General features: G+C 36.7%; 1 protein-coding gene across 4 annotated transcripts in view; it reads left to right on the forward strand.

Annotated features, from left to right (window-relative positions):
* The window catches only part of VPS41 (VPS41 subunit of HOPS complex), a 110,394-nt gene extending 94,827 nt beyond the window's left edge, over positions 1–15,567 (forward strand). For 3 of the 4 annotated variants that reach the window (XM_082303903.1, XM_082303905.1, XM_082303904.1), the window contains 6 exons: positions 988–1,128; positions 2,616–2,752; positions 10,560–10,659; positions 11,459–11,503; positions 12,963–13,042; positions 15,265–15,567. In XM_082303903.1, coding sequence (XP_082160029.1) covers positions 988–1,128; positions 2,616–2,752; positions 10,560–10,659; positions 11,459–11,503; positions 12,963–13,042; positions 15,265–15,345 — 584 coding nt within the window. In that variant the 3' untranslated portion in view covers positions 15,346–15,567. Of the gene's footprint in view, positions 1–987; positions 1,129–2,615; positions 2,753–6,970; positions 7,039–10,559; positions 10,660–11,458; positions 11,504–12,962; positions 13,043–15,264 lie in introns of those variants that run through there. The other variant, XM_082303906.1, reaches the window with a different exon arrangement.
* The last annotated feature ends 1,083 nt before the right edge of the window (positions 15,568–16,650 follow it).

The following is a 16,650-nucleotide window of genomic DNA, read 5'->3' on the forward strand; positions in this document are numbered from 1 at the left end:
ACAAAGTTGGTTTACACTCAGTAGGACTAAATAACATGATTTAGAAAATGAAACAAAACACTGGAATATTCATATGATGTCTTAACTCCCAGGTATTAAGTTATTGCATTTCTGATTTGGTGTGTTTTGGGGGTGCTGGGGGGGCTGTGGGGAACAGGTTGGAGTGGGGGGGTATCTTTGAGACAATCTTCAAGAGAAGAGTAATACTGTCAGTTTGAAGAGAGGGGAGAAATAAAACCAATGTTTTATTCTGAATAAATCTCAGAAGCTTAATATTATGTTTTGCTGAGGTGGAATATTTGCTTATGTTGCCTCTCTCTCTTTTTTTTTTTTTTCCTTTTTTTAAATGAAATTAATTGTAAATTAACTCCCTCAGCAGGCCAAGGAATTTATGTCTGAATGGGAGGCGTTGTAAGACTGATTTTTATGTATGTTTATGTGTTAGTCATGAAAAAAATGGAAAGTGTTTTTTAATCGATCTTTGTTTTAGTAAAAAAAAATGTTTTGTGGACCATTTGAGAGCAGAGTAGGATTTACTCATAGATTTACTTAAAAAATAGTTCAGTATTTCTACTACTTCTTTCTCTTCCTCTAACTTTCCATGGGTGTAAACTGTGCTATACTTAACTGCAATTTAAGAGTGTCCATGAGGGTTCCTAAAGGGGGTATTTCATGTTATAGTTTACATGCATACACATACACACACTCCCCCTTGTTGCTGCAGGTCAGAACCCCTAATATGACCCACCACAGCCTTAAGAAAGGCTCCAGGTCTCAGTCCAGCAAAGTGCTCCAAGAACTTTTTCAGGTTATACTGATTGCTCTGGGATTTGCATTCCTACATCAGATTAGATTAGATTTGGTCTTGGTTGAATTAGTCTGAGGCAACTTCACACTTATAAAATTCATATTGAAAGAACTTCTTAAAGCATGAGCATTGATAAGCATTTAGGATTTATAATCTCTTTACTTATTTTATCCTTTTAGGCAGAATGGGTAATAGCCGCAGTGCCTTGAAGATGATAATGGAAGAATTGCAAGATGTAGACAAAGCTATTGACTTTGCCAAGGAACAAGATGATGGAGAACTTTGGGAAGACCTCATTTTGTATTCTATCGACAAACCACGTAAGCAGGATAGTTTCTCAGAAGGCTTGCATGTGTATTTTTTTGTGGAATGCTATTGCAATTAAAGGATTGAATTATCCACGTGCATGTTAGAGAAAGTGTTTATGGATGGCCAGGGAGGTGTTCTGGTTTGTGGAGCACAGCATTAGCTGTCCTACTGCGCATAAAAACTTCCAGTAAGGGAGCATGTGGGCATGCTACAGAATGAGTACTTAGGGATTGAACATTTGACTAAGCTCTGCATAGTTATGTCCTTAAGGACAAATTAAGGGGAGAATGGTGCTTTTAATTTGGCAGAATGAGGCTTTATTTTTAGACAGCCTCAAAACACAGTCTGCAGGCTTGATGAGGATGTTGAATAGTGTGTTTATTGCAGCTGCTTCCCTTTGAAATTCTGAAAATGAAGAACCTACACCTTTCTGCCCCTCAGTAGAATAACTAATTTGTTTTGTTTCTGTGGCACAAAGGTAGGATCTGTAATCATGAGTGCATTTTGCCTTTCATCCATTATATGAATAGCTACTCAAGTTTAAAGTTTAGGTGGAATCAGAAACTGTCAGAATCTCATAAGCAACATCAGTTTTGTTCAGGAGGCAGATTCAGCGGAGTTCATATGACTGAGAAAATAGAGAATTATTTTAACTATCTACTCCATTAGTTTTGCAACCTCGAATCAGGACTTTAAAGTCTCTCTTGGGATCTGTTTTCCAAAGCTTTGAATGTCATGTAGAATTAGTGTCAGAATACGTATCTTTTCATCTCTGGGCCACTGATCCTGACAGGAAGAAGCAACCAAAATCTGTTACTCCTTTAGAAGAATGGCATTCTCAAGTTACCCATACTTAAATGCAGTTCATCACTAAAAGTGATGCTAAAATCAGTGACATCTTTGGAGCAAAAGGGATTCAAAGCATATAGAATTCACTCAGTTCCAAATCCAGTGATATTCCTCCGTTTTGGGAGTTGAAGAACAAACACAGCTTTGAGGTTCATCCTTCTAACATTTCATTTAGCCAGGTGCAATTCAAAAAGCAAGACTTCTTTTGTGCCACTCACCCATGTTTAGAAACATGTTCGAGTTAGGTTAAGTGCTTGAAAATTTGTTTTTAAACCCTGGAACTGGGAATGGAATAGTCACATAATGTAGTTAATTTTCTGGCTCTGTTTTCTTGAGTGCCCTTTTTATTGAATTGAAATGCATTATTTACTTGTGGCTTTGTGCTGAATACTCTGTTACCACTTTTCTGCATACCCTAGAAGTCTGTGAATTGCCAGACTGTATCTTCCTCCCTTACCCAAAGGCCCGTATTCGAGTAAATACAACTGCAAGAAATGGATGAAGGCTATATAAAAGAGGCTTAGTGTTATCTTGTAGTAGACAACTGTCATAGAATCAGCCAAAGGCTGTAGCTTGTCACTAAAGTATCCTTTAATCGGGAATCTTGCTGGATTTTTTTCTTAATTTCTTTGCCTCTTGGTTTTCACAGCTTTTATTACGGGTTTGTTGAACAATATTGGAACCCATGTGGATCCCATTCTTTTGATCCACCGCATTAAGGAAGGCATGGAGATTCCTAATTTGAGAGACTCACTAGTGAAAATTCTTCAGGACTACAACTTGCAGGTAAATCTTGCATTCTTCCTGTGATACTCATTTTCAGATAGACAGCAAAACTGCTTCACTACTGAACAGCACGAGAAATGGATATCATGAAGGTTTGTTCATTTTGTTCAGAAGTCTGTCATTGACACTGTGGGTTAGTACAAAACTAAAAAAAAGGATAGAAATTTGTCAAGACAAATAGTCTCTTCTCTTGATGGCTTCTAGCACTTCTCAATCTCTCCCATGCTGTCATAAACCTGGTGGGTAAGTAGAACTGGAAGGATCGCGGGTGATTCAGACTATTTTATACTGCCTGACTGTCCAATATTGGAAAGTCTCATGACAAGTACTTTTCATTCTGGTTTATATATGAGGAAGCAGAACACAACATGCACTCACTAAAACATTCACCAGGTCAGAGCCATATGTTAAGTGTCATACTAACTAAAGGAAGATGAACTTGTAAAATCAAATTCGTGTCTGTTGTGCAGAATGTGTTGATGTGTATGCACTTAAAAACAAAAAGGGGGAGTTCTTATCCCAGCATAATTATACAGATATGTGCAGTTCCCTACACGCCTGGTTTCTGATGCGTGTTTGTAAGAAGTTACAAGAAGCATACCCTTCAATATTCCTGAAAGTAACAACAGAGGGAGTTGCATTGCATATTTTAAATCTCTCTGCTAGCAAAGGAGGCCCAAACTTGAGTTCTCTGTGATGCTGCTCTGCACCTTTCTACTGAGAGATGTCAGGACATAGAGCGGTTTGAATGTGTGACCATGCAGAGTCCAAGAAAACATAGCCCAGTAAGTGGCTGAAACTCCAATTTTCTGAACCTCATAAACATTTGTTTCCCATCTGCTATTAGTCTTTGGGCGTCTCTAGCAAATAGATGGGCTTGGCAGTTTTCAGTAAGGTCACGGTTGGTCTCTTACCAGGCCAGATAAAGCCTATATTTGCTAGAGCCTTCAATCATGTCAGAAGGCCTTTTAAAAAGGCAGGGTTTAAGCCTTTCCAAGGCTTTTCCATTATTTTAATATCATACGGGCTTTAGATTATGACTTTCAGTATTTCAAAGAAGCATTTTCAGTGTTTCGTATTCCTGATGCTCATTATGTGCAAGGAGCTACCCCAGATAAACAGATACATGTTTGCATATAATGCATGTTGTAACATTACTTCCAGTTTTTAATTGACTTCGTAAGATACTACTATCCTTCCAAAATGATACTAGCTAAATAACGTACTGCATTTCAACAGTTGCATGTTAATCTTGCTGCTATCAGTACCCTGCTGCTTGCACTGCTGATCCTCCTGTTCCTACATTCTGTTGAAATCAAAATGTAATTTTTGATGTGTCTACAGACAGACTGAGAAAGTGCTGTATGCATAGCTGCAGCTTTACACGTATGCAAAGTATATTGCATGGTTTCAGACAAAGCTGATGACATTGGTCATGTTTTGGGGACAGAAGAATCATTTTGTCTTCAAATACCTTTTAACAAAATTACTTTGGGATTAAAAGGATGTATTTAACCTTCAGAGTGATATCTAAAATTATTTGCTGTTAGCATTGAAATGCTTCATGGATTTCAAATTAATTCATTTTGAAGTAGATTTGGATAACTCTAGGGCTAAAATTTAGATCTCATAGGAATAACAGAAATTAGGGAAGCTTAATGTAATTTCCACTTGGTTTGCTTGTATGATAGCAAAGCCATATAGTAAAAAAAAAAAAGGGGGACTGTTTTTCTTTAGAGAAATGTAAGCTATAGCTTAAAATAAGGCTGTTCCTGAAGTGTTACAGCCAATGGAAAGTGCACTGCTTATGAACAGATGGTGTTTCTACATTGAAATTTAGAGATGTAGTCGCAGCTCTTGCACACTCACCTAAGTAGCCTTAGATTGGCAAGCTCAATTTTTTATAGTAAGACTGTTTCTGCATTCAGCATGTGCTTCAGGACATGGCCGGGAATTCAAGTAAATGGTCTGAGCAGCCTTTCATTGCTGACGGCAATTCTGCCCTAGCTTCATCATTGCTGCTGCCTCATTAGCTGTTTTAAAGGTAGCTTTGGTGTGTTTGTATGATGCCTGGTTACACATTCACATCATGTTGTGTAGGTTCATGGTGAGAAGTCCACGTCCTCTATTGTGGCCTGGCACAACTATTTGGATTTTGGTAAAAACTTCCTGATTTGTATCACCTAATATACCAGACATTTTGAACTCATACAGAAATCCAAATTTCATTGGCTAGGACTTTTTGTAATTTCATCTCTTCGGATCTCGAGCTTTGTATGCACTTAAGTTTTATTGTTCCCATTTTCAAAGGCAAAAAAGAAAATCTTGTGCCAAGATCCACAAAAGAGGTGCGCAGGTGAAGTTAGAACCTGTTGCTTGGCTTGCAAGTCACTACCCAAAACAAACACTGTGCTCATCTTTTCATAACATTGGCTCCCCAAAAGGTATTGCATCTGTGCCGTTATATTATTTAATTGTGGCCTCCTTTTGCAAGCCCTGATAAGATTGTTTTGTGCTTATGTAACTAAGCGGATGCAAATTTCCTGTTATGCTCCTGAATTTCCTTAGCCGTAAACTTTACATTAGATGTGATTTGAAATATGGGTATGAGCTAAAAGCAGTGCCTTTGTCGGACTTTGTCTTTTTGAAAACAATTCTTTACATCCCAGCAAAACCAACTGAATCAAATTGAGTGGCTGCCAAAGCACGGCATATGTGGCTTACAGCGTGCATTGCATTAGAGAATCCAACAAGGAAGTCTACTAACTCAACAAAATTTGTTGTAGTTTTTTTTTTAATCTGGGATCTTCCCTGAATAATTTAAGTTTTTGTTAATGTTGGCATATTGAAGACTGATTGCTTCACTTTAACAAATTACCACCCATTAGATGAACTGCTGCAACGGTTCTATGTGCTACTCTATGCTCACCTCAGCTCTAAAGTAATGTGGTTAACTTATACCTTTGAGAAGGACTTAATATCTGTTTGCTACCAACCAACCAAGCACGGCATTAAGACAGGATTAGGTATTCTATTGGGTAAAAATAAAATGTAGATCACATGAGACTTTGTTCTTAGGCTACAACTTGAATTAAGTACTTCTAATTTACTTTTGCTCTGGTGTTACAGCTCTGCTTTACAAGTAGGGATTTATTAAGCTGCTTTATTATTCTTCAAGAATACCCATTTTTATTTTCCAACTTAAGGAAATGCAATTCTTCCATGAACTTAAAGCTGTGCACACACTTAGGTATTTTCCTAAACAGGAAAAGATTTAAGTACTTGTTTAAGTGGTTTTCAGAACTGAGATTAAAACTCCAAGTGATCATTTTTGCTTGTTTGTTTTTTCGTTCCTGAGGATCATTTGTTATAATGTTTTCTCTTGGTTGTCATCTGAGTTAATGTATTAAAACAATAGTACATAATTGAGTGACACTGATTTATTGTAGTGATGAAAGTTTGTTTACTGCTGAAATAATACTCATTTTAGTGTTTATATACAGTAACATTCATAGACCACAAAGTTATGAAGACGTAGGCAACAAAGACAAAGATATAGTTGTCTGAATTTTAACAGGAGTATTTATCAAGTAAAGTGTAGTCTAAACCCTTTTTATTATATTTTATATCTAACTCCTGAAATCTAGTTCTTTGGTACCATAAATTTATAGATAAAATAGACCAAAGACTACTTCCTTTGAATTTATAAACTCCTGAAGATGTGTTGTCTGAAGGAGAAACGTGCTTATTTATTAGAAATTACACATTCCTAGCACATTTTTTATTTAATGTCAAATAAATCACCATTCTTCCGTCAACATTTTCAACATAACTAAACACCATTCAACTCTATGGCAAGCTAACCAAATTGAGTCAAGTCATATTGTTATGCTGACAAAAGTTTAATAATTTTCATCTTTACTGCTTGCATTTAAAAGTGTATTCAATGACACACAATCAAAACCCAACTTTATCTCCATACAATTGAAAAGTTGTTGTCAGTGTAACTTTAATTCGGTTTCCACACACAGACATTGCTTCTCTGAGACTCATACAGAACCTCTGTTCCCATTAGGAATTTACCAGTGCAGTTATTTTTAAAACCTCCCTTAGCTAACACAATAAGGGCAGTAATGCTCTTATTTACAAATTTTAGCAAAATCAGCATTTACTAGTATTGCTATGCAAAATAGAACTTCAAACTATTATTTTTTTCAGTGAAACCAGTGCTCCTGATGGTGTTTTTATAGAACTTCTTTGGACTGAAACTCATCAGTCATACAACGGTTTGATCTTAACAAAGACCTTCTTTCTCTAATGTACCCTTGAACTATGTATTTACCTTTTATATTCAGTTCCCTGGAAATTAAGTTGAAAAAGATTTTTGAAATGATTCACACGTGTTTAAGTCTCTGGTATCTGATTTCACAGTGGTGTTAACTTATGAGGAATGCAGGAGCCTTTCTTAGAATGAGGCATATAATCATGCTCTGGGTTTCTGAGGCACTGTAGCACACTTAAATCTCTCAGAGAAGGCTAATAGAAAAATCCCCTTATTTGCACACTTGTGAGTTTGTTATAAGGCTGTTACGTTTTCCAAATGTATAAAGCAGGTGCCTTTTCAGCTTTGGTCTATACCTGAGTGAAATTTTGGAAATGCTTGTGGTGTTGGAAAAGATTTAAATACACACACACACCCCCATTTCAGAAAGAAATGCCTAATTTCTTGCCCTTTGTATGACAGTTGTTAGAAGAAGATTTCAAAAGATGTTGGTATTCTAAGATTTGTTTTCCCTAGTTTTAAAATACAAAAGCAATTTCTTTAGATACACTACATCTAGGTTTTGTGGATTAGCCATCGTACTCAAATGTTGAATTGCTAGTTTAAACTTCGATTGAACCTGCAGTAACTCTGACGGATAACAGAGGTTCATCCATTCATAGCATTCCTGTCCATGCATTCACAGCAGGGGTTATAAACGAGTAGCCCCCAATGATAACCTGAAGGATGCTGCTTGAAACAGCACCTGGAAGATTTGTTGGGTTTTGCTCCTGAACGTGAATAAGCTGCTGCTCAGACACCTTGGAGGCACTAGGGGGCAGGTGGCAGCTTGCACAGGGGGACATCTGCCTTTCCATTGTAAAGACTAAAAATAACGGGCTTTTAATTGTGATTGTGACACAGTTTGGAAGCATTTGGTTAATTGGCCTTGAGAAACTTGGACTTGTTTGTGCTAAGCTGAATCCAGGCTTGAATTTATTCCCAGTGCTTTCAGTATACCCTTCAAATTAACTGCATACTGCAGTGTTTTCCCTTAGTGTTAGACATCTGTAAATCAGGACTTTTTTAATTAAATAGAAGTTTTTATGGCTTCTGATTTGAATTATGCGGCGGCATCTTCCCTAATACAGACAAAAAATGAAGTAGGATTCTTTTTTGCAATAAATGTTTTGGTTTCAGCAGTTTTCATTAATTTAGTAAAAAGCGTTATATCTGCCTAAAACGTCTTTCTGTAGGTGTACGATGCTATCCTGCTTGTGCTTACAATCATGTGCTTTTAAAGGGTAAAAAAAAGTTCAGTTTCATCCTCTCTGAATCCTATTTCTTCTCCTTGGAAGGTGGCTTCATTACAGATTTATGCCTGGTGTCAGTTTTAACTAGTTTAGCCTAATCTTAGGGTGCACAGTTATATACTTCTCCCTCCTTTAAAGGTAAAGAAGTTAATTCAAACATTCGTTCTTGCTCTGTCTCACCTCCAAAGTCCCTCTCCTGCTTCTCTTTCTATAAATCTTAAATTATCTATCCTCATGTTTGAGCTCTACAAATCTGTTTCTGCAAAAGTGTTAAGATTTATTACCTTGAGATTTGACATTCTTTATTGTGGCTTTTTCTTTTATATAACAACAGCTGCCTACTGTATTCCATTTCTAGCAAAATAAGGCCTGACAAACAGTCATTGAATATAGTATGGAAAAATATTACGGGAGTCTAAATAATGCGGCAAAGATAGTGCATGTGTCTTACAAGATATGTCGTAAGATATTTACGTTACTTCTGTATTTAAGGCATCAAACAGTATTGAGGTTTTCCAGTGACCTAATGATGTCTACTGTTTCCCTCTTTATTTTTCTTTTTTTAAATGAAGTTTTCCTGTTGGCACACTGTATTTTAAGTAGAAAGTAGTAAATCATGCTCCCTTCTTCCCATTGTATCTCTGTTCCACCTCTCTCATTTAACGTGCTTGCTTTGCTCCTTTTATTTAAACATGGGATTTTTCATTTGCTTATGCTGAGTGCAGGTAGCAAAGACTCCAATATATAGCCAAGACCTCATCCGCTCTGTTATTTACCTATCTTTGGGATATAATTTGCTGATTGAGAATATTTTGAATCAGGCAAATGCTCATTCTGAAAGGTAGTCTCATTCAATTGTCCTTGCAAAAAGTTTCTAGCATTTTTTTCAAACCTAGTGATATTTTTCTATATTTAAAACAGAATTTACCATTCTCTGTTGCCCTTGGATAAAGTTGGAAGGGGAAAGACATACTCAGATAGTTCCTGAGATTATCACAGATAAAAATTATTAATTTTCTAAGTATTTGTCTTGTAGAGCTGTGTTCAGTTTCTGGTGATCTGAAATGTTTTATAGCTCAATGCGTCTAGTACTGGAGAATGTCATTTATCCACTCACATGTCCAGTTTGAAATGCTTAAAGTCTTACTCAAGTTTAATTTTGTTAACGTATTTCAGATCTGCAGTCTTAACTGCATATCATTTTTGACAGCGCGTCCTTAGTACTTCACAATGTGTGTGTGAGAAGATAGGGCTTTGGACAGCGTTCACCTGGCTGTAAAATCTATTCTTACACTTCTTTCTAGGTATTTGCATTAGCTCTATCTTGGACTGTTTTAGAACGCTCAGTGTCTCCTGTAATGCAAATAAGCAGGAGAAGGGAATGGACATTGGCTTTTTATACCACCTTTTTGGTAGGGTTGTTCAGCTTAAAATTTACTATGAGCCTTTTTTGAAAGCACTTTTCAGAGGAATTGTTGTCTTGGAAAACAAATTTCCAAACATCAGCTCGGGAGGAGGAAGAAAAATTCCGCAAGACTTATTTGGGTTGTCATATTTTCATACTTGCTTCATTAAGTGTTGTGAAATAAGGCTCTGTATAATTTTTATGCCCTTGATTCCTTTTTGTGATTCACAACATTGTCAAGCAATGACATGTCAATCTAATGAAAAATATTACGTAAGTAGAAAGGGGGCTGAGACGTTTGCTAAGGACGAACAGACTCTGGACATTTGGTTAGTTGAATGGCCATTTAATACTGCTTACTAAATGACACCTTAGCAGGAGATATGTTTGAACAAAATAAATTTTGAATTGCTGTGTTTATGAAGGTTTTATGATTATCAAATGCCTTTCCTAAAGAAGACAGGAAAGATATGGGTAGAAGAAGTTTTGAAATGGTTTGGAAGCCGATTGTGAGGGGTACTGTAAAAATCCCTCTCTATTGTATTTTGTTAAGACAAGCTCATAGGAAGAAGATCATAATTTTTGACAGTAGTATATTTGTAAAGGATTTGATTTTTTTTTGAGGGTTTTTTTATAATGTGGGTTTTTCATTTAGGTATAGGTGGTGGTAACAGGAGGGTCCTCCTTTCTCTCCTTTATAATAGCTTGAAATGTCTTAAACATTCCTTGTGTTCTCTGTGGCAGCAGAAACCCAGTGGAGACTTGCCAAGATAGGTGATATGCCAAGCTATTCAACAACCAACGTATTTTCTGTTCTTTGCACAACAGATCTTGCTGCGGGAAGGTTGCAAGAAGATACTTGTTGCCGATTCTCTTTCTTTATTGAAGAAAATGCATCGAACTCAGATGAAGGGTGTTCTAGTAGATGGTGGGTACCGAGGAAATGTGGTGACTTTCAAGGTTTTGAAGTCTTTTACTTGGTTTATAGACCCAAGCCACATGACAGCCCACTTTGGAAGCTGCCCAAAAGCCTGAATATTGTACCTTATTTCTAGAGTGTAGTAGGATACTAGCTGCTTTCCCCTTTGCAAAAGAACTAGTTGTATCTCAAAAGCTACAAGACCCAGAATGCAGCTTTTTCTCTTGATCAATCTCTGCATAGCCAGTAATGTATTTTGTCCTGCAGTTTGTCTATAAAGGTGAAAAATGCTGTTCAGTGCCAACACGGATAGTCAGGTAATAATAACCTGCAACCAAAGCAAAAGCTACAAGATAGTTTTCAGAAATAGTTGAAAATGTGTTGCAGGGTGCTAATGATGCATGTGAGCAGTGCTGTAATTCACACCAGCTGAGTGTTAATACCAAGAGGCAAAATCTGACAAATGGACAGAAGATCAGAGCTTCTGCTACAAAATGCTGCAGAGAAATCAGGCACCCATCCTGTGCTCCTTTTCTTCAGTTCACCTTGTGCCTCTGCAGCACTGATCCTAGACAGCCTCACTCCTGCAGTTCTGCCAGCATCAGAATCAGTAGATCTAAACATTTCTTACGCTGTTAATAGAAATGCTCTTCAATTTTTAATAGACTCTGTTAGGCATCTTAAGTAAATACTTTAAGACCAAGCTCCATTTCTGTAATAGCAGTATGTTCATACCTGCTTTATAAAAAAGTAAACATGGGGGTTTTTAACAAAGCTGTTACAAGTTTGGTTTGTTTTGTTTTTCCAGAGGAGAATATTTGTGAATCATGCCTGTCTCCAATACTTCCCTCAGGTAGGATGCTTTTCTAGAAGAGAAAGAGGTTGTCTTTTTTTTTTTAATTTATTTTTAGAGGAAATACTGTTTCCTTTTATTCATAGAAATGTGTAGTAGTCTCCCTTGGTAATCACTGTATAAATTTCAGTCTCCTGTGCAAAGTGTGCTTATGAATTCTGACGTGGGAGTGGAGTCTAATTTGAACTTTTTTTGTTGCAGTAAACCCAGATTTTCTTTTTTATTCATCTTTGACTTTCTTATTTTCTGTTTTGAATTACATGGAATGGAAGGCAACTTTTAATTCCATCAACATACGCATTCTCAAAGATTATTAGAACCACAAAACTAAGCTGTTGCCACAAAATCTTGTCCAACTCTGTTGAACAATTTAGACTGAACTTGTAGATTATAAAGTTTTATGGAATATACTTTTTGTCTGAATGGTGGAAAACTCTTGGCTTCAGTCACTGCTGTCATATTTGAAACAACTTAAAACAGACTGTAGTTTTAAAACATCTTCTAAAGTTAGTCTTGGAACTAGAAATTCAGGATATTATTTTGAAGATGTACATTGTCCAAGGCAACTATAGTTCAGAAATACCAGTATAGTTGTTGGGCATCTTAAGAAGAAATAGTTTTACCAGGAGAATATCTGTCGTGGCATCTTCAAACAAGAATACCTGAGACAGAGTATATGAATGGTCCTATTTTTGTTTTGTTTGCCGAGTGTGCATAGCCCAGTAGAATCACTTACAGTTTTTTAATCTGGTTTCTACCGTTTTTCACTTAAATAAATAAAAACAACTATACTATGATCACATGCACCAGCGTACAGACCAGAGCGGTCACATGGTGATAGAAAACCTGGCAGAGCTAAATGAGGTATGTGTGTCAAGGGAATGGGAGCCAAGGAATCGAATGTGGATGATGCTGATGAGTGAGATGGTTATTCTTTGAATATGTGGATGTTGTATGTAGGCTTCTAATTGGGCTAAATATTCATGTGGGAATCGAAAGGCATATCGTGCGCTTACGCAGCTGTCTTGCCAGATTTGAAGATCATGGCGTGTAGTGTAGGTGCTAGAACTGCTTAATGTTCTCGTTCTCCTCGCACTGGCACAAGAATTTTTTTGCTAACTTTTCTTCAAAATGGCTGAATTATTTGGTGGTAGTTTACTCTTCTCCCTCCCCAAATTTAGCATGTAGCACATACTGACATGAAAAATTTCTGGTGAAAAGGTATACAGCACTGAAGCCACAGAATAAAATTGTCTTGTAATTCCATCACTGGGACACATTATCTGAAACCATCGCTCCGCATGGTTTGTATAAATGAGCCAGAATAATTTGGAAATTAATTTGATAGATGTTACTTAATGTTTCTATGTATATGATAGAATGCAGGCATATACTGCTGTAGCCGCTGAATCATTGTTTCATTGCCCTGTTGTAATGAATTTACTTTTCTCTTTCCCAGATGCATCCAAGTCCTTCAACGTGGTAGTGTTCCACTGCAGACATATGTTTCACAAAGAGTGCCTCCCGGTATCCAACACAGTAAGGAACTAGCTTAATCTGTCTCACACCTTTGCAAAAGATAAAAGGACAAATTATTTCCTTTTGTTAACTGTGGAGAAGGGCATGGGTCTATCAGGAATTATAATATGATTACAGTAATTATTTGTGATGATAACCCATAGTAGTATGTGACTAGGGAAAGGGTGTTTAGGGCACCTGCAACTAAAGTACATGCAATTTAGAAAGAAATTGATGCTGTTTGAGAAGTATGTTATCACTTTCTGCAATCTGAATGTGCAATGCAGCTTTAAGTCATGCAGGGAATACGACCTGTTAGATTTTTTTTTTTTTTTTAAATTAATTCTTTTCTGTTGCAGCTCTCACTCAAAGTACGTTTAATTAAAGACAAGAATAAAGGTATTTTCTCAAGTGAACCATATTAAATGATTCTGACCTGGAAGAAAAAACCTCACTCATTTCAGAGCGACTATTTAATATCTTTGTAATCATCTTTATGCTCAGAATATGTTTTTCTTCATCAGGGAATTTTTTTTTTTTTTGCCCTCCAATGAAAACAAACCAAAATAGTAACTTCTAGATATAACCAGTTTTGAATTCAGGAATGAAAGAATCAGAATGGTAACAAAATCACAAAAGAAAAAAAAGAATTTTACCTTTTTGATCTTATGTCTGTCTCTGAAAATGAGCATCTAGTGAAAAAATAACTTTGGTGAATCACTTAATCTGCAAGTAACCAAGCAAAGTGCCATATGGAACAGCATGTATACTTAAATATGTTATGAAAATCTTAATGAATTAGATCATTTGCAAAAGAAAGCCCAAGAACTAGTAAATATTTATTCAAAACTATATTTACCACATATTTTATTATTTGAGAAATGATCTAAAATTTACCTAGCATTCTCAATTTGCTGGGACAGTGGTGGGACTGGGTAACTTTTAAATGGGATTTTTAAATGTGACATGGATATTACATGATATATTACATGATAAATTTTCTATAGTATGTATGAATACACAGGCATCTGCATATATCTGAGCCAAATTCTTCACTGCTGTAGTATTTCTTGGCCTTAGGTAATCAGTTGTGTTACTGATATTTGGTTACTGGTGACATACTGAAAGGAAACTAATGCATGCATAAAGCATCGCACAGAGCTAAACATAGGAGTAACAATAAACATGTATTTGATATCAGATAGACAGTATTCAGGACATAGCTGTTGGAAATCTGTGGAGCAGTATCCAAAGGCAGAGCTGTAACTAAGACATCCAGTAGTCAGTGCAGCCGACCAAGTGACTTACTCGCTTCTTTATCTATAAAGATAATCAGCAACATTTTTACTTTGTGTTTTTCATTTTTGTTTGGAGGAAATTTGATCTTACTCTCCTGGAGGGTGGTGGTAATACACTCGGAGTGAGTGGTGAGGTGTATTGCTCTCTGACTCCAAACTCCAGAATAGCCTGCTTTATTGTGTTCCACTATATCACCTTCCAACACCTAGCCATGAACGTGTCTGTCCTGGTTTTGGCTGGGATAGAGTTAATTTTCTTCCTAGTAGCTGGTATAGCGCTGTGTTTTGGATTTAGGATGAGAATAATGTTGATAACACACTGATGTTTTAGTTGTTGCTGAGCACTGCTTACACTAAGTCAAGGACTTTTTCAGCTTATACTGCCCTGCCAGCGAGGAGGCTGGAGGTGCACAAGAAGCTGGGAGGGGACACAACCAGGACAGCTGACCCAAACTGGCCAAAGGGATATTCCATACCATGTGATGTCATGCTGACCCAAACTGGCCAAAGGGATATTCCACACCATGTGATGTCATGCTGAACAAAAAATGGGGGGGAGTTGGCGAGGGTGGGGCATGTCTGCTGCTCGGGAACTGGCTGGGCATTGGTCAGCGGGTGGTGAGCAATTGCATTGTGCATCACTTGTTTTGTATATTCTTTTATCATTTTAATTATTTTCCCTTCCTTTTCTGTCCTATTAAATTGTCTTTATCTCAGCCCACGAGTTTTACCTTTTTTCCGATTCCCTCCCCCATCCCAGGGCGGGGGAGTGAGCAAACGGCTGTGTGGTGTTTAGCTGCCTGCCGCGTTAAACCACAACAGTGTCTATAGGGAACAGCCTGACTGTGAACAGTAGCATTGAGAAAGGCATTTTTCATTCATCTTCTGACATTCTAACGTGGCTACATCTCTCTAAGAGATTCTTGTTTTCTTTTTAATTTCTAGGTATCTCCTGTCCAGTTCTGCAACATATGCAGTGCCAAACACCGAGGGCCAGGAAGCGCAATCCTGGAGATGAAGAAATAGCAATCTCCTAGTTCTCCATGCCAGTCTGTGACACCAGCTCTGTTAGGACCACGCAGAGCCGCTGTAGTTTGTTAGTCATCATTTCTGTATATAATTCTGATTGTGGTTTAAAACTGGTTTCTATAAGTTATCCAGCTTATTGAACATTTTCAGGAAAGAGAAAATGTGAAAATCTTTCCCTAGTAAGTCTTTGTTATGCAATTCATATGTCACTGTTCCTTTGCTCAGCTTCTTACTTAACTCTGTAACAGAAAAGAGAAATAAAATGGGAAGGAAAAAAAAAACACTTTTGGAAATTTATGCTTGCTATCAGTTAATGTGCTTTACAGTTTGGAGCCATATCAGGCTTATGGTTAGATATTGTAAAGAAAGATGAATTGCTGTGCATTCAGCTCACCAGACTACTGTAGTCCTGATTTAGTCTGTTAGTGAACTGTTTAACTTGAGACCCATAGGAGTCTGACTGCTTTCAGTGGAACTGCTTCAGGACTTGAAGCTGGCTGTGTGCTGACTCATATGTTAAATTAACAAACTCATTAACTGTTAATTCCACACATTGGCAATTTACCTTGGTTGTATGGTTGCACATTCATAGTTTGTTATAAACTGGTTATTTTCTTAATTGATCTTCACAATGCAGTAGTTTAAGGTGGGCTTTTCTCATGTTAAATTCATCCAGAAACTTTATTTTTAAATGTTAAATGTTAGCAGTAGGTCTTTACACTTACTTTACAAGTGTGGTTGCAATGTATGATTTCATTTAAGTACAGGGGGGAAAAAAAACATCTGACCTTTCAAAGATAAGTTCTCTAGGAGTTTCTTTTGGCCTTAGCAATTTAATAGCTAAGTTAAATAAGTTTATTTGTATGTTAACAAGAAACATTTATTTTTAATTTTCAGCAGTGTTCTGTTTTGTTGATCCAAAGGAGGTGATCTTTCAGAATGTCTTCACAGTAATGTAATCTCTTTATAATGTCCTCTGATTAAATTAAATATAAGCATCTTTTCCCTAAGGAAAGTAATTTTTCAGAACTCCCAAGATATTTTTCCTCTTTTTAATAACTGGAGTTTGAAAGTAAAAATACATTGGTTTACCATCAGATTGTGAGGTTTAAACAAGTAGTTAACATTATAAGTTCTGAAACAACAGTATATTGATACTGCAGTGTTTCTGTAAAACTGGAAAATGTAACACCTCTGAGTTCTTCTGTACCTTACTCCCATGTAGGTACACCTTAAAATAATTTACATTGTATAAACCTGGATTTCTAGTTTATATAAATTCATTATACTCTCTTTATGTCC

The sequence above is a fragment of the Platalea leucorodia genome, assembly GCF_965183815.1.
Source record: "Platalea leucorodia genome assembly, chromosome: 1".
Taxonomy (NCBI): domain Eukaryota; kingdom Metazoa; phylum Chordata; class Aves; order Pelecaniformes; family Threskiornithidae; genus Platalea; species Platalea leucorodia.